At 48.3% G+C, this 18,244-nt stretch overlaps 1 protein-coding gene across 4 annotated transcripts in view; it reads left to right on the top strand.

Moving 5' to 3' along the window:
- Nucleotides 1–18,244, top strand: part of LOC126547602 (uncharacterized) — a 460,580-nt gene that overhangs the window by 352,739 nt on the left and 89,597 nt on the right. For all 4 annotated transcript variants that reach the window (XM_050195494.2, XM_050195495.2, XM_050195493.2 and 1 more), the window contains 5 exons: nucleotides 616–669; nucleotides 4,617–4,715; nucleotides 5,529–5,573; nucleotides 5,699–5,734; nucleotides 6,436–6,567. In XM_050195494.2, coding sequence (XP_050051451.1) covers nucleotides 616–669; nucleotides 4,617–4,715; nucleotides 5,529–5,573; nucleotides 5,699–5,734; nucleotides 6,436–6,567 — 366 coding nt within the window. The remainder of the gene's footprint in view (nucleotides 1–615; nucleotides 670–4,616; nucleotides 4,716–5,528; nucleotides 5,574–5,698; nucleotides 5,735–6,435; nucleotides 6,568–18,244) is intronic.

The following is an 18,244-nucleotide window of genomic DNA, read 5'->3' as shown; positions in this document are numbered from 1 at the left end:
TCGTCTTTGCATCGCCGTGAAACATCTGAGCGAAGGCTTTCACGACAAACGGGTCAGTCAGTACCACAAATATCGATTCGTTGTGCCCAGACACCTGCTTTCTAGACTCGTTTACTTATTTCAGCTACGGTAATTAATCGCGAAGCTACTGAGCCTTTTTCACTGCTGAATGGTGCACTTAATCTGAAAAAAAAAAGACATGCACCTATGAACTGTGCCATGCCTACCTTGCGTCCGGCGTCGATACACCGAATGCGAGCGACCCGTTTGGCGTAATGTCGACATCGAAAGAGTGGTTGCACAGGGACCCGCATTTTCAGAGTCGACGTACGAACTTCAAGTAACCATCCCCACTGACCACGGTAAACGCTCAGGAGCTTTTATAGAAACAGATATGGTGACTTAATTGGAAAGAACGATGTGTAGCATTCTTACACGCAAACAAATAACCTTCGTAGATCATAACCGCATAATATAAAAGTAGCAATGGAAAGCGCGCCTGGGATCTATCATTACGAGAAGGGTTCGAATAGCATTTTGCTTTAACAGCAGAAATTATAATTGCATTTATTGGCTTTTTTTTCTCTCTCTCTCCCTCACACAAATTTTTTTTAGGAACTAGCAAATATCGGAGTGACATTCTCTCCAGGCGACGTGTTTATGATGAAGGTACGTATATATTTAGTCACAACAGCATGCATCGTTGTTCAACTATCATGTGATACATAAAATACCTCTCGCAAATTTTTTTCGGGTCTTCTTTCTAATATCTCGTAGAATGCTTCTTATTCGGCGACAGATAGGAATAAATTAAGGAAAGTGAAGGACGTCTACTAGGATACCCTAAATGGGCGAAATAGATGGGGAGGTTAAAATATAGGTAGAGCAGGCCAAACAGGTGATCGCGCTCACACGAAAAGCCACTGCGTGTCGCTAATCATCCAATAAAGTCTGCTGACTTTCGTAGGACTTTATTAAAGCTGGCGCAATTTTCTGGTCTGATTAGGCGTTAGGCAACTCCCTGGACTTTTGCTCTCGTTTATCGAACGTCTAATTGCGCTGCACTACACAGAGAGTGGCGGTGAACGTTTACTGTTGTAGGATGCACCTTAGCAGGAGGGGAATCAATAATTTCTGTAGACAAAGCAACTTATCAAGCAGTTCGTAGAGAAAAACAACATGTGACTCAATAATGAGAACATTAAAGGACTCTGGTACAACACAAGATTAAAGCAGCCAAGATAAAAACGTTGAATTGTTTCGATGTTGAGCGATGACGTTAAAGGAAGTTTATTTTACTCTGCTATGAGCGAATGTTCGTCTGAAATAGTTTTGTCGGCTGCTGTCATTTCTTTAGATAAGGATAAAATTTTTCATGCGCTTCTTTCCAGGTGTAAGCACATAATGTAGAACTCACCAAAATGTTCCATTCGTTTTGCGTGACAAAGTCTGATTTCTAAATTTGGTGGCCAACCCTCCTTAATTGTGACTGACAGGTGGCAGCTTTCATACGAGCAATTTCTCTGTCTTTTTTTTTTTTTTTTTTTTTGCTGTTATAGCTTTAGACGAGGTGTACTTACGGATAAGAATTTGGCCAGAGCGAGTTTCTTTGACCCCTTCATCCCAACCAATCTGAGGCCGTATTTTGTAACGGTACACTTCATTTTCCATCATTTTTGTATCATCCCTCGCGCCGAGCTGATCCCAGTGACAAAGGTGCCGGGGCGGCGTCGGATTAAACGACGAATGGCGAAAACACTGGAAAATTAATTCAGTGTGGATAGTTACAAAATACGGCCTTTGGAACGCGTTTCGTATTTTCTACGCGGCCCATGTCGCACTTCTTCTTTCAGGGTTTTCTTTCACGTCTTCACCTCTTCTTTCACGATGCTTTCAGGGTCCAAGGCTACAGGAATGTTTTAGCAGATTATATGTATAAGTGCCAGTACATAGAGTAAGGGTTCGCTGCTTAAGCAGTCATAAATGACACAAAGGTTCAGGTCGAATGGCGTCGTGAAGCCTCGCGCACCGCTCTTGTTTATTTTCTTAGCGCAACTTGTTTGCCGCACTACGCTGCTTCAACTCTGGCTAGACGTTGCAGTCTCTACATGCGGACATCTACGCCCGTTTCTCATTTTGTTTCGGCGAGACTTGTAGCGGTTTAAGTTTTTCCTCTCCGGGTTCACCGGCCGCCTTTGCTCCGGCCGTGCTGCGCTGTGTGGCGCCTCGGCGGGAGCGCACAACAAATGTCACTCGGAAGGCGGCTGGCAGCCAGCCCCCGCTCGGAAGTTCCCTCCGTGCGACCCCCTCGTCGGCGGCGAGTGCCGGTGCGCCGCGCGCTGCATGTCGATGATTCGCCTGGAAGCGGTTGGCCATCATGTGCGGGGGGCTTATCTTGCACCCGTGCAACCGCGCCGGACGCCGCGGTAGCCACGCGCAATGCTAGACGCTGTGCGAGGCTTGCCACGCATTCGGCGCACGTCCTTCAAAATCCGGGCGCCACGTCCCGGAGAGTTACGCGCACCGCCACGCCATCAGCGTGGGCGGGACTGACCGAAGGAAGGGTAGGGCGACTGCAGTAGATCCTCGGAGATTGCGTGTAGTGGAGTCCTACCTCATCTTCGCGCTCCCTTAGCTCCTCATTTGCTCGCAGGTGGTCGACATTGGCTATCGTGGCTTCCCTTGTCGCTGTATAGCAGAATATAGCGTGTCGACCAGCCTCTGATCGTGTGAGCACTATATTGCGTACGAGTTCACCAGATATATGCTGATTATTTCGCTCACTTTCGCACCGATGTCGTAAAGATGATTGACGCGTGGATCGCAATGGGCAATAAATTACGCTATGCAATGCAACGGCTATGCGCGCGCGCGCGCTCGCTCGCTCGCCAGAGTATGGGAGAAGGGTAGTGTTGGTATAGTTGGTGTCAAAAATGTGCGGAAAAAAATGAAGTCTTGCAGACCGTGAAGAAAACCGACAAGTGGGAAAAAAATGTCCGCGTGCATCATGACATACTGGGAGCAATGCTTCCAACAACGATGCAGCGGAATGATGTCTTAGTAGTGCAGGCGCGTACTGTCCCCTAGAAAAGTTTACCGGGTCCAGCACGGTGAGCAAGAAAAACAACCTAATGCCTTAGCAACATGCAGCATTTGGTAAGGACTGTACTGTGGTATATACGAATAGGTGCAAGTGCAGAGCACCCGCCGTATGCTCTGGTACACCGATTTTATAGACGAGTAGTAACAGAAAAAAACTGACTCGTCATCCCGAACCTGCGAAAGTGGATGGCCAACGAAGCTGTTAGAAAGCCACTCAAATGCCGTCGATGGGCATATGACATGTTTTATTGTTCCCATACACATAGCCGACTTGCAATGAACTGGATGAGTTGGTAGGCAGATCTCCCTTTTATATATGAAGTTTGGTGGCGTCACTCACTTATTCGTAGGTGCTGTTGCCCCTTTCCCACGCGAACAGCTTATGCAACCGTAATCTTTACAGGCAGGAAGAAGGAATGTGCCTCGCATTGTTCACAGGCACCTTATTATCCATCATGTGGTTTTGACGCTTGTTTTGTGCTTTTCTTTATTGAAATTAATACTGAGCTGTGTGGTGTATGCCTGATGCCAAAGTAGATAGGCACTTTTCTCGGTTTTCTTCTTCTTTTTTTTTTTCCTTTTTTTTTTTCTTACCGACACGAAAAATTCTGACCAACTGGAGGCTAACAGGAAACCATCATCCAGGTCATGGCTATGGCGTCTTGTAAACCTTGGTGGGCAACTACACAGTGACATTAAAAGCGCTTAAAGTAAGCATTGGCGCTTATCGTCGCCACATTTTCCCTGAAACTACGCAGCAGGATTACATTTTTCGGTCGGTGTCGTTTCTTCAGTTAACCTTGTACTAGACGGTGTGTGGTCCAGGGCTCGGCGCAATTCTTACTCAATCTTCTACAACTAGTGGGCTGTACCGCAAGCATGGCTGCAGCGAAGTTCAACATACGGAATAGTCTATAATGCCATAAGCAGGCAGTATAGTGCGACGGGTGATACCGAGTTAAAAAATGCGAGAACTGTCGTGGGTACAGCGGCACGCACCAATTTTCATAACGACAACGCAAAGCAAATAGCAACGATGCGTCGCTCACTGTTTTTGAATTTCTTGCTGTGTTTCTGCCGCGGACGTTCCGAGCTGTTGTCAATTAAGGAATCGCTTAATGTTAGAGGGCCGCCCTCATATTCTGTGTATGTCGTTGTTCGCATGGGTGGTCAGCTGTGTGGCTATAATAAACTTACAACAGAAATCCAGGGAAAACACGGGGAAGGCGGGAGATGGAAATTCAAGACGATGAGCAAAACGCGAACAAGGTAAAAGTAGGAGCCTGCTTTCACCTTGTTCTAGTTTTGCTTATCGTCTTACAATAGAAAAGCAAGACCATGCCGGCTACACGGTTTTCTTGGTCTATTTAGCCCCCTCTCTGTCATAGTTTTCCTGGCACAAAGCTTGCCCTGTCTAGCTGTATGATCCTACAGAAGTGAGTGTTAATCTTTCAGCGCGCGGCGCTGTATGCACACGTGACATCGAATGAGCGAAGGGGTCTCTTCCGACACAGGGATCGCAAGGAGAGGCTGGTCCTCCTGGCCCCCCAGGACCCCCTGGACCACCGGGATTGCCGGGATTTGACGGCGGCACGGGACCTCCTGGACCCATAGTGGGCACCCTCTTCTGAATTTCCCTTAACGCCAGAAAAAGGAAATTGTCCTATTTCTAATGTGCTGCAAACCAATTCTTTGCGGCCTTTCGCATTGCCTCGGACCTGTATGCTGCATGTAATACGTTACCACCATCCAGGATCAAGCGCAAGCTAATACTGTCACCGGCCTGGTAACAGCCGATGCGAAGGATATGGCGTTGTTGCTTTATACGTGTGTCAATTGAAGACTACCTGGTAGACATAATTGCTGCTAAGAGGACGCACACGAATGCACAAGAAATCACCAACATGAAGAAAAACAATCACGACGACGCGGGCGGCTATTGCTCAAAATAGCTTGTTTTTGGCATAGTTTGGTCCACAGTTTTGTGCGTCAGTATAGACGTTAGGATGGATAGTTGGGCGTGTTGGTTAAGCATGATCTGAAGTGAAAGCGCGACAACGACGGTGGACGAAGATGGGATGTGTGTGTTCCCTCTTCGTCCACCGTCGTTGTCTCGCCTTCGCTTCAGATCAGTATAGACGCCTTTACGCGAGTAGGATATTTCTTTTCCTACGATTAGCCTCTCCACCGTTTAACGAAACGCAAGTCCTATAGAGTCCCTTCAAAAATATCGCGAGAACACGATCGTGTTCAACTTTTGCAGTTCATATCTTTTGCAGTTAACTTGAGATTGGTAATTCGTCGTTGTTCCCATCGGATTAGAAAGGTGAGAAGGTAAAATATTATGGAAGATTAAGAAGTGGTTAACGGTTGTGGCTAATATAGAAACTGCGAACCTCTAAAGAAAGTTTGTTCGCTGCTTTCAGGGTCCTCCGGGTGACGTTGGTCCCAGCGGTCCACCCGGCCTCGTGGTGAGTACGTCGTGTCCTCCAAGTGACCATGGGAAAACCAGAGCGCATAACAATGCGCGCTGCACAGTAACTATGGCGCATTTTTCAATAGCCGTGGTTCCCCTTCGTGCTTCCTTGTCTTTCAGGGGCCTGTCGGCAAGGATGGACTCCCAGGACCTAAGGTGAGACCAAAATATGGAACAATTCCGCGCAGCTCAAGCTCCTAACGTGTGTGCAGCCACCAGCGCGCTCTGTAATGTCAATAAGCGTCACGTCACTGCCCTTTGACCGCATCTTACGGAGTTGCTGGTCGCACTAAGGGCCACTCTATATGTAGTCCACCTTTCGTGTGAATGATGGGCCCTTGGTCATAGGACATCTTTCAACCTTCTCAGTGAAGCATCAAGACACCGCGCACTCAATCTCGTTTCACTACTCCGACCAATCTACACCATGGCTGGGGACAGGTTAAACTCGGGCTATCTGAGCGCGTTGATTTCCGAGGGGTAAAACAGGCAGTACAGGGTATTAATGTTCGCAAGAGTGGTGTTCTTAGAGACGCTCTGTTACAGAAGCTCTGCATAATGTTAACAGCAGGGCTTACTCATTTTTCTTTGCTTGGTAAGCCTCGGGGTCATTTGCATTACTGGGGTCACCAGCTTGACCCGGCAGAGCCACATATTCGCACAAATTGGCTTCATGCTATCTGCACTCTTTCAGGCACGTTTGAAAGGCTCACTGTGGAACGCTGCCTTTGCATTCCCGCATATACGTAGCTTGCTGTATCCTTAAGGCTACTCGAGTGCAGGACACCACCTCTGCTCGGCGCTGCAGCTGCGCTCGCGAGTGCGCGCCTCACGCCGGCGTTCTTGACCCTCCCCAGGGCGAGAAAGGCGACAAAGGCGAACGCGGCCTTACGACGACGCTGGACGGAAACACGTTCCCGACGGGATTCATCGAAGGCCCCGCCGGACCGCCCGGACCGCCTGGTCCCGCCGGACCGCCAGGCAGGAAGGTGAGCCTGCGCACGTACTTCAGAGGCCTCTTGATCGGAACCTTTGTGAGTCGTCGTGCGGCACTCAGAAAAAGCGCCGAGACAACGATGCCAAGTCGGAAGAGCGACAGAAACAAGAAGCCGAGGCTATATTTCGAAATCAAATAAGCTCATTTTGGGGGCGCTCAACCTTTCATGCTCGGCAATGCGTTACGTAAAGAATGTGGTGCCGCATGCACGAAGCTTTTCGCTCGCAAGGGATATTTGCCATTGGCGGGCCGTCTTCGCTAACGATGTGTCCAGCATACTGGTGGGCTAGAATTTACTTTCATGAAAAATATCTAGCGTAAGATGTTTTTGTGAATACGGGCCGTGATTCGTGCAGACCTCAGATCCGTTGACAACATCGCGCTAGCGTGTTGTTACTAAATGTACTGGAGTATCGTGTACTGTTCGTTCTTTTCTTTTTATTCCTGCCTAATACTGTGAACAGTAACAGTCTAGAATACGAATCAGTGGCGTTGAACTGCCAAAGGCGGCGTAAGGAGCCCGAACCTGCTAACAAGAATGTAGAAGCACGTTGTTAACAGTTCTGAGCTCTGGGAATATATATTAGAGAGAATGTTAGTAGTAAGGAAGATAAAAGGATAGCACAAGGATTCAACACTGCGAGCATTCTATTAGTCTGCAGAATTCCTGAGGGTGGCCAGGGGCCGTATAACGTAAAACTATTCCAATATGTTTCTACTCCAATCTGCTGACGTCAAATTTGCGTAACCTCCGACGCAAGCAAAGGGCGGTCACCTGCAGGGTTGTCCAAACAAACCAATCAAATGCTCCGCTCGTTCATAGGAGGTCACTTTTGTTTGCTTGAGAAACGAATAACATTGCCTGCACTGAGCGGCTTGTCTTATCTAATTGGCCCACAAGAGGCGAGGAGCATGCTCAAGTGGAAAGGGATTCGATGAGGCCGAGCCACTGCACTGAACATCGATAACCGGATGAAGAGGGTGGTGCCGGCTTCTGCGATTGGTCCGCTTTCTCTTACTTAGCTTGCGGTGGCACGCAACGGAAGCTTAAGAATGGCGCTAAAACGGATGCTCAGCAAAGAAGAGTTGGCAGAACGAGGTCGTAAACGTGCCGAAAGTACTCGAAAATGTTACACGGCCACGCAAAAAGCTTTATTACACGCAAATAAACCCAGGCTCTCCGGCAGGGGCAAGTAGCCAGTGCCGGAGTCATCGGCGGCAGCCATCTTTTAATCCTTTCGGAACGGGGCCGCCTGCGGCTATTCCGAAGGAAATGCAGTTTTGTTCGGCATATTAATGCATCTTTAACGCGTGCGCGTCACTTTGACGCTGTAAGTTTTCGCGGTTTTCTGACGTCGCATGAGAGGCAGGTGATGTGGGTGCAGCCCGAAAGCTTTTGACCAATAGCCGAGGGCTAACGGCAAAAAGGCGTCTATTCAGAATTAACTATTTTTGTTTTGTTCGGTCAAATCATGCATAATCAGTGTGTACACGTCATATCAGATGGGGAGCGATCGCGGTTTTCGTGACGTCGCGTGACAGACAGGTGAAGTGGGGGTGGTCCAAAAAAGTTTTTGACCAATCGCGGTGGGTTGATTGCAGAATTGGAATAGAAAAGTTTGGAATAGTTTTACGTTATAGCGCCCCTGATAGTGTTTCATCAGCACAAATTGAAACGCCAGCAGAAATAACTGACCAGAACGCGTGTTCCGCATAATTACGTGACAGTGCCACGTGCAATGGCCCCGTAGTCGTCTTCTAAACATAGAATTGTCCCAAATGTACGTTATGGAACTGGAATTAAGCTACTAATTACAAATACAGTCGAACATAGAAACTCAACAACGCATTCGTTGTTTTCGACTTGTTCGCGTTTGAATTTATGCTGATATCAACTTCTATTCCACGAAGAATAACGGAAGCAAAGCGTATACAGGAGAGTGGTCGAGATGATTAGCCCGTGTTGTATAATTCGGGTCTCCTGGAAGATCACTGATCGAGGAAAAACCTCGTTCAGTGTAAGAGGACATGTACACTCAAAACAGCACAAGATAGCAAGGTAGGATATTCAAGATAGCACATCAAACCACGCATTTCGTTCTGTGTCTGCTTTTCAAGAAGTCTTGGAAATCGGTTAAAAAACTGAGCTGTATGAGCCGCGGCAGCTCATTGGCTACGATATTCTGCATGCTGAACGCAATCGAGGTCGCGGGTTTAGTTGCCGGCCTCGGCGGCCGCATTTCCATTTGGCGAGATCTAAAAACGCCCATTTACTTAGATTTAGGTGGTGCACCTGAAGGAACCCCAAGTGGCCAAAATTATTCCGGGAGCCACCCCTACGGCGACTCTCATAGTCCCGTGCTACTTGGTGACATTAAACCGCAAGAATCAATCTATCTATCTATCAATCAATCACTAACGAGCATCATAACGCTTTCGATGGCACCACATTATGTGTGTTCACCAGCAGCGCATGCTGCTCGTAAACAAGTTGGGTGGATGCATTGGTGGAAACAAGAGAGAGAGAGAAAATTATAAATGAAAGGTAGGGAGGTTAACCAGGACTGAGCCCGGTTGGCTACCCTACACTGGGGAAAGGAAAAGGGGGACGGAAAGATTAAAAGAAGAGAACGTCCACTGGCGATATCAGTCGGTCACTCAGTCCGGATCACAGACGCTGACTCAATCCGGTCGCTTTCAAATATCGCAGCGCTTTTGTGGCCTTTTGTAGCTGCGATATGCGAGGCCATGATCCCAAGATCTTGTTCAAGGTGAACGGCTTTCCATCTAGCTGATTGAGAGCTGTGCAGAGGTATTGCCTTTCATTTTCAAAAGATGGGCAGTAGCACAGTAGGTGTTCTATGGTTTCCTCGATACCGCAGGCATTGCACTTGGTGCTATCAGCCATTCCAATCATAAATGCATAAGCATTTGTGAATGCGACGCCCAAACGTAAGCGGCACAGCACTGTTTCCTCATTTCGCGGAAGACCTGGTAACAGCCGCAGTTGCATAGAGGGATCGAGGGAATGCAAGCGATGTTGAGTGAATTCAGGTGTGTGCCACTTCTCCAATGTCAGAGTGCGCTAGCTTGCCTAAGTGTTGGGCTGCGTCGGTCCGCGATAAAGGTATTGAAACAAGGGTTGCTCCTTCGTGTGCTTTTCTAGCAGCTTCGTCAGCGAGGTCGTTGCCGGAGATACCGCAATGACCAGGCAGCCACTGAAACACGACGTCGTGTCCTTTCGCGATCATGTGATGGTGCATTTCTCGTATCTCCGACACGAGTTGTTCACATGACCCGCGACGAAGAGATGCCAGAAGACATTGTAAGGCCGCCTTCGAATCGCAGAATATAGCCCACCGATTAGCTGGTTGGTTATTAATATAATCAACGGCACCTCGGAGGGCAACAAGCTCCGAACCGGTGGGTGTTGTCAAGTGAGAAATCTTGTATTGGATGCTTAGTGATCGTGATGGTATAACCACTGCGCTGGTGGAGCTTGTCTGAGTGGAAGAGCCATCCGTATATATGTGGACTCGATCAAAATAGAAAGTGTGCAAACAGTCCAGAGCTGCTTGCTTCTAGGCCAAGGTAGGCAGGTCGGTCTTCTTTCTTATCCCTGGGACCGTAAGACGCATTTGAGGTTGTTTTAAACACCACAAAGCTGAGTTTTAACGTGCAGAGGGTGTGAAACCCGATGATAAGGAGGCACGATGGATGCTGACCTTGTTGGAGAAGGACGCCTGTGGTCGTCGTTCTGGCAGGCACGCAAGAGAGCTTGACTGCATCCGTGAAACATGACGAACATGGGCTCTAAGCGTTTCGGTGCTAATGTAAGTCGTGATCGGATGGTCTTGAGCCATTATAATGGTTCTAGCTGTTGAGGCGCTGCGCGGAAGGCCTAGGCAAACACGTAGTGCCTGCGCCTGCACGCTCTGAAGTTCTCGAAGATTTGACTTGCATGTTTTAGCAAGCACGGGGGAGCTATAGCGTAGGAATCCGATGAACAGTGCTCGATATAACTGTAGCATGGAGCCCACTGACGATCCCCGTGTTTTGCCGGCGATGAACTTGAAGACGTGAACAATAGATGTGAGCTTCTTCTTTAAGTGGGCAACATGAGGGCTCCAAGTGAGGTCCCGGTCTACAATGACGCCCAAAAACCGGTGATTTCTCTTGTAGGAGATAGGCTGACCATTGATGCATACTGGATAAGGAGTCATCGCTTTTCGCGTAAAAGCGACTAACGCACATTTTTCTGTTGAGATGGTAAGGCCTTGTGTGTGAAGGTAGTCAGATGCCTGTGTTGCTGCTTTCTGTAGCCGTGCGCGAACCTGCAGGCAAGTGACCGCTGATGTCCAGATGCAGATGTCGTCGGTGTAGATTGAAACACTCACTGTTTCCGGTAGGGATTCGGCCAGCCCAAGAAGCGCGAGGTTGAAAAGAATAGGGCTTAGAACACCGCCTTGGGGAACGCCTCGGCATGTGTGGAAACGAAGTTCAAAGTACGCGAAGAGCACAGTCTGAGCAGTGTCCAACAGAAAAGTGTAAGTCGTTGTTTATCGCCAAGTCGAATGCCGGCCGAATGTACACGCATCGGCAATAAAACTATAAGAATGGCAAGAAGAGGAAGCCGCAACTCGCTTTTTCTCGCACAAGTCGGCCGTGGCATGCGACGGTCCGCACATCTATAGATATCCAGCGCTGCCCGCCCATCATCGCGCACCGAAAATCCCCAATGCCGGTTGTGCGGAGTGCAGTCGTGATACGAAAAGGGCAATTTATCCTTCTTAATACGCCCCGCTCTGTTTCCTCTGCTACCCGGCGTTTGAAATAAACCGAGCGCGGCGTCGGCGCTGGGAGACGGGAATCCCGCAGAGTATCGAGCCGCAATGCAACGCTTGGGATGAGTGGGCCGCAGCGCTAGAGCGGCCGCTATATACGGACACGGCCGCGCCGGCATCCATCACTTTCCCGCCGCGGGACGCAGCTTCGCAGTCGCGGCCGGATAATCGGTTTAAGGTGCCTCCTGGCCGCGTAATCCCGTTGCGCCCGTTCCTCTCCGATCTCGCCGAGTGGCGGGTTTTACAACGGATCAGGTTACGTCCTTCCTCTAACCACTGCTGACGGCTCACTCCGGCCGAAAAGTCCCATTACGACCTGCCTTCTAGCTACAAGTTTCACATCACCGTGCACCCAATGTTTTGTCGCAGCGAAAGTACGGAAATCGAGGAGATCATTGTCGCTGGGAGTCGCGGTGACGGGCCAGCAAAGTGACTTCGTCGAGCGCTCTCTGTGAGATTGCTGATGTACTGACTTCCCGCGCTTGTGACTGGCCCAGTGTGACCTTCGTTTAGTGCATCTGTGCGTGCGTGTGATGCAACGCGAGCCACATGCATGTCATGCGTAATCGACTGCTCCATGGACTATATAATAAAAGATGGCACTTGAAAGCTGCCTTTCAAGTATTTTTCGAGCAAAAAAGAAAAGGAAAAGAACTAAGGAGGAATACTAAAGCCTTCAACCATGCTTTCGTTCGATTTCGCCGATCTATAACATGGCTGCACCGGCAGAATTTGGCTGTCGCCGTACGGCGCCTTAAAGCTGGCCAAATTTTCGGTAAAGTATGTATCTTCTACACCGTTTGCCGGTACAAGGAGTAGGCTGAATGGTCTAATTAGCAACAGTGGTTAAGACAACGGTCCGAGTCCTTCCCGATCAAAGCACAAGAGATGATGACAGGCCACTGTATAACATCTGCACTGAGCAGTCCTGGAACTCTGAAGCGACGGGCAACCAAAGAGGTTGACAAGCAGCGTCGTTGCCAGGGAGCTGCCGCCGCAGTGACTTGGAATAAAGATGCACATTTTGGGCTCCGTTCTATTTCGGCACACGCTGCGGACGTATACCAATCTTTGGATGACAGTGCACATGACATCAAGAGCTGTTTCATGTGCCGAATGAGAAACCGTCGATTGGCGGTAAATAATGTTCGGTGACTACTAATCACTAATGAGGCGTTGTTCATCTTCAGAAAAGTGCGAAACAGCGGGGCGTACAGAAAGGCAGCACAAGACAGTGTTATCTGTAAACAAAAAAAAATTATTCAAAGGAATTAAACATCAATGGCGATTGCAACTTGGTTGTATAACCATATATTCAAGAAAACAAAACTAAACTAAGAAAAACAACAAAATTACTGCATATAAATTATACTTATTTTCTCGACGAAGCGATACTGGGCTCATGCCCAGTAATTTGGAACATTGCCCTTCGGTCATCTACCAAACTTCACCGCAGTGCGCCAGCGTAACTCAATGGACAACGTTTTCAAAAAACATATAATTTGAGAGATCGGCCTAATTTCATCATGTTTCAGTTAGCTACGTCGAAAGGGGAAAGTTAGTAACTTCCCTTCTCCGTTATAGCGGTGTTCTGGCCTTGATGAATATACTGCTATTACGCAGAAGGGAATTCACGACTAAGTGCCGTTAAATGCGCGTGTTATTACGTGCGAGTACCCACTCGGCGTTGCTAACTGAAAGTTGATGAAATTCGGCCGACCTCCCGGAATATCAATTTTTTAAAATACTGCCGCTTGATTTACGCTGGTGCTTTGCGGTGAAGTTCGACAGATTGACGAAGGGGCAATGTCCAAACTTCCTGGGAATGCGGGCTTACACAAGTTTCTGCTTGTTTTTGAATATACCGTAGTATGTCTCAGTTATTTCCCGTGTGTGCTGATACATGTTCCCTTTTCTTCTCGTTTTTCTTTTTTCCATTTTGTCGTTACGCCTTTCGAAAGCCTGCCAGATTGCGGAAGCCATTAATATAACTGCGGTAATATGAAACTGTGCGTGCCTTTCCTGCTTTCTTTTTGTTTGTTGTTTAGCTTCTTCCATTTTCGTCGCAACTGCGTATCAAAATTCAATGCCCTATTTGATTTCTGGTTTATTTGTGGGCTTTTTGGTACGTCATCTCGTAAACATTCAGCGTGATGCAGTCAGTACACAGACACAGAGCAGGCATTGGACACACACACAGCGCTGGGTGTGCCTCCCGTTTATCCCCGGTGTTCTTGCACTGGTTTCAATATATTGAATGCTTTTGAGATAGCACTTAACAATTATTTCGAACTGTGATTCCTTACACGTTCGCGGTAGGGGATTATTTGCTCTAAAGAATTAAAAATTCCTACGAATCTGCAAGAGAGCACGACACTGTCGTATATTAAGCGGGGATGAGGCGCGCTGTTATTATTAACTGCTGTAATATTATATTGCCTTCGTCCCCTCCGTCGAAATAAGCAAACGGCATCTTCCTGCTGTCTGAGAAAGCTCGATACAGAACGTTGCTTTCTTATTTATTTTCGGCAAGAGCTTCGTGAAACATTGCACATTCGTGTCGAGGTCGTATATATGTTGCGACGTTGTTAAAGGGGTGCTTCATTGCCGCTTCAACGCAGGAGAAAAGGCACGAGCGCTCGCTCTTCCACGAGGTACACACAGAGCTTCCAGGTCCGCCACCATCGTCTTTCCGCTTCAGAAATGAGCACGGTAACGAGGCACTAGTGATACAGCTGCGTCTTCGTCTCGCGGCAGCCGAAAGGCGTAAGTGACAAAGCTCTAACTGATGGTTCGCGGCGGATTTAGCCGTGGCGGCCATGGTGGAGAACCCACTGGCATGCAGGGAGGAGAATTGCGCCTTAATCCGATCCGCTTATCCGGAGCTTATCCGCAGCGGCTCTCTGTGCAATGTGTTAATGGGGCTTGGCGATGTGGTGTCGGCGATGTCCCGTCACGTGCGTGCGATCTACACGCCACGCCACGCTGTAGTTAGGAGCATCAATCACGCGCGGCGCTCCGTGCCTCACCGAGCACGGCCGTCGTTCACCTCGAAGGTTCTCCGCGGGGTTATATAAAGAGCTCGACTACGGGCGGGAACACCGTGTCTGCCGCTGCAAATATAAACCGAAATGAGCTGCTTTTCGGTTCACTTCAGCCGCATTTAAATTTTCACTAACAGTGAGGCGTCATTTTCGACCTCTGTTCTCTTATGGAGGAGGAAGGAACAGCGAATTACGAAGCGGCGCTCAAAAGAGACCTGGAGAATAATGATTTTAAAAAAGACAGAGAGAGAGAAATGGGGAAACACGGACGGGGCAGCCCACTCCGGTCGGTCACGGAGAAACGAACCTTCTTCCACGCTTCGTCTGTAAATGCAAGGTGAAGTTAATTGTACTCTAATTGACAGGAACATGGGCTGGCGTTCTTTTGACCGAGACATCTACCCGAAAAGAAGCAAGAAAGGCACTCGGAGGGGGAGCCGGAGCTCTGACTCCGGTTGTAAAGGAGCACGAAGAAGGCAGTAACATGTTCGCCGCGTTTTGCAGCGTCTCGAGATACCGACATGCCGCCGTGTCGTTTCTTTCCTCTTCCTGAATGTTTCAGCGATGAAAAAGAGGGTAGACATGAAATTTACTTGAAACAGGCTCCTTCCAAATAGAGAAACGAGACAGCTGTTTTCTTCGCAGCACACTCGAGGGCACATCGTTATTGTTTTCTGCTTCGAGACCAGCTGCAGTCTCCACTGTAGCGTTTAAATTAGTTGAAAGGTTATGACTCTGACAAGATCGGGGAAATAAGGCGACGTCCTTATTTTTTAAATATAGTAAGAGGTAACATAATAAAATATCCCCAAATTCTCGCCATCCGATGAACCGTTTTCACGTCGAGTGATGGTGGAAATAGGACCCGTCGCAACTAAACAGAAGAGGTAAAACAATAACACGAAAGCAGGACAGATAGCGCAGAAGGTTCAAGCACGCCAAGCAGCCGAAGAAACAGTGCGCCCTCCCAAGCCGCGCGCCGTCAGATTATACGCGGAACAGCTTATGGTGTTCGTGTGTGTTGAGCAGGCGTATCTGCCTGCGTGACTGTGCGTGCGTGAGCTCGCGCGGGGTGGGGGAGGTCGCATTTTTCGGTCCAGGCATTCCAGAGATAGCTGTCGCCCTAGCTCGAGCGGGTCCCTCCAACGACATTGGCGCGACGAGGAAAGAGAAAAATGTGGCCAGCGGCGAGCGCCGTTTCGCGTTGCGTTTGTTTTGCCAGCCTTGTCTTCCTCGAGCGATGCCTCTGTCCGCGCGTCGAGTGAGGAAAGAGGCGACCTGCGGACCGCGATGCGCTTCCGCCGCCTCGGGGACGCTTTATCGCCTGATACTTTAATTCACGCCGCGTGGACATCGAGATGTCTTCTTTTTTTTATTTGCCTCTGTTCCTTGCAACGATTTCTCGATTACAAATTGCGAAGAAGGCCGTAGATGGCAGTGATCTCGGCTGTATGCCTCTGTTGTAACGTTACACCGCCGCTTATTATTCCTCGCGTGTTACGCGACCGCCGCCGCTCTGTGTCCTATGAGCGACACACGAAGGCTTAAACGGCATCAGCAGGCCTTGATTATGAGGGCCCATATTGCTAAAAGGGCTCTTAGTCGCAGGTGCCCGATAACTGGTACTGGCGCTGCCGTTCTTATCTGGCAAGCGGCGTACTTAGTATCCATGGCGGAAGCCGATATAGATTTCCCTGGGTAGAGGCGAGGCACGCTGACGTGCTGCCGTGAACTTTCTGCGTATTATTTGTGAGGTTACGCTGTAGCTTCCTTCTGTCAGAAGAAATAACTCCCTGGCGCCGACTTGGGCACTAAAACGAGGTGACCGCACTATCAAACCGTTATGAAGCAATGGGTATATCTGGCAGTACGTGTCTTCTTCTTGCCTCAATTAGTTGAAGGGGAGATAAAAGAGGAACAGCTATGGGACACAAACTGAGGCTGGCTCATAAATTCTATTACAGTTAACTCTTGTGCGATCTAAAGTGGAACACTTTGGGAAGCCAAATTTATTTATTGTTACTTTTTTTTCTGCATTCTAATGAACCTAAAAAGGCTCCTAAAGAAACGACTCTGTGCACCAGTGTTATCGGAATTTTATACCATGTGTATATGCTACTACAATAATAAAAAAAAGAACTGGATATGTGGCAGTTGTGCATGCTATTCCAAATTACGCACGAACGAAAATAGGCGCTTTCGTTAAATGGCTCCTAATTGCGTCATCAACGTCATCATATTACGCCCTGCGCAGCGGCCTGCGGCAAGTTGTCGGCACAAAACTAAAATTCGAAGGGTGCCAATCAGCTGTGCGGTCACACGTGTCGTGCTCTTTGGCTTCTGGGCGGATGACTTGGCAGCCATCTTGCGCTAGCAGCGTAACGGGTTTTGTTGCTGCTCTCATTCTCCCTCACTTACTTAGACGGTTCGATTATATTACGCACATCTTCGGTTTGACCGGAAATGACCCCCGAACGTTTTCGTTGTATCTAAAGCAGCATCGAGGTCCTTCGAAGACATTATTGTACGCGGGTGTATGATGGAAAACAATGAGTACAGCTTCAGACGAAGCTGGCGCCGATACTTATCAAGCAGATGACAGAGCGTGTTGCCATATCGCTAAGCGACATGCCAAAAACTATAGGTGCGCCAAATATCAAGTTCATTGCCGATCCACCTTCAGAGGATTACCCAGGTATGTACAAGGAGATACAAGCTTTGAGGCAAACGTCCAAAGATAATTCGTCGCACATGCATTCAGTCGAGAAGGTATGGCGTCGGCATTTCTGTCGCCGAAGGTCTATATAGGCAACCTACTGCAGTTGCTATGAGTACACTGCGTTCATCGATGGTCAATCCGCTGCCACAAACACCTAGCAATAGTAGCACTCAGAACCCTGGTAACAAAAATATAAAGATCATTGACTCAAGCGACGAGTGTCCACTGCTACCAACGATAAGTCAACGAGAGAGGCCACAACCGAATCCTGCTTCAGCTTTAGATTGCGGCCAGGACCAAGACCAATAAATTGTCACCATGATAAGGCCCTATAAACACTCCCCGAGTACTACTGGTTAGCTTACACATTCCGACTGCTTGTTGTGCACTTCAAATACTGGATCTTCTGAAGGTCAGTTGGTTTGTTCGTAGGGTTACGGTCTTTATTACTGGCGGTGTTAATCCTGAATCTGCTACTAACCAACTTTGAGGAGCACCATGACTGGCGTTTTGCACTCGTTCTGTAACGAAATCAAGGGAACGTCTATTTGGTGGAATGCCAGAGGCCAGAAATTCGGTATTTCGTACTTTTACCTCCCCCTCCCCCTTTCTTTAAAATTTATTTCAGAACAAATTTTCTTGTTGTAGTCATTTGTGAAACAAACGTTTAGACTACCATTTGGCTATTAGGTTACGAAGCTTTAATGCGGGCTTTCTGCACGCGACTGCCGACCCCTGCTTGAGCGTAAAATTAAACGACCCAAAATCACGCTTGTAAAGGCCTGCACATTACCTTCGATAGAGTTTAATATAGCGAGACTAGGTACAGTTTTAGCAGTTACATCTGGGCGAGAACTGAACCATCTGTGCCCATTCCCTGGTATGGGAAAACTTAAATATGGCGTGTAGGAAATACGTGTGATGTCCTTTGCGTCGGATAGTGAGCTTTGCTCTTAAAACAATTGAAGTCTCACATTTCTACGGGAGCTAACTTATAGCAGCTGCCTCAAGGGTTCAACTTTTACCTCGCGGTTCCACAGCAACTGTATTCTGTGGTTTTCG

Source organism: Dermacentor andersoni, chromosome 1, assembly GCF_023375885.2.
Source record: "Dermacentor andersoni chromosome 1, qqDerAnde1_hic_scaffold, whole genome shotgun sequence".
Lineage (NCBI taxonomy): Eukaryota > Metazoa > Arthropoda > Arachnida > Ixodida > Ixodidae > Dermacentor > Dermacentor andersoni.
This window is presented reverse-complemented; position numbering and strand designations above follow the sequence as displayed.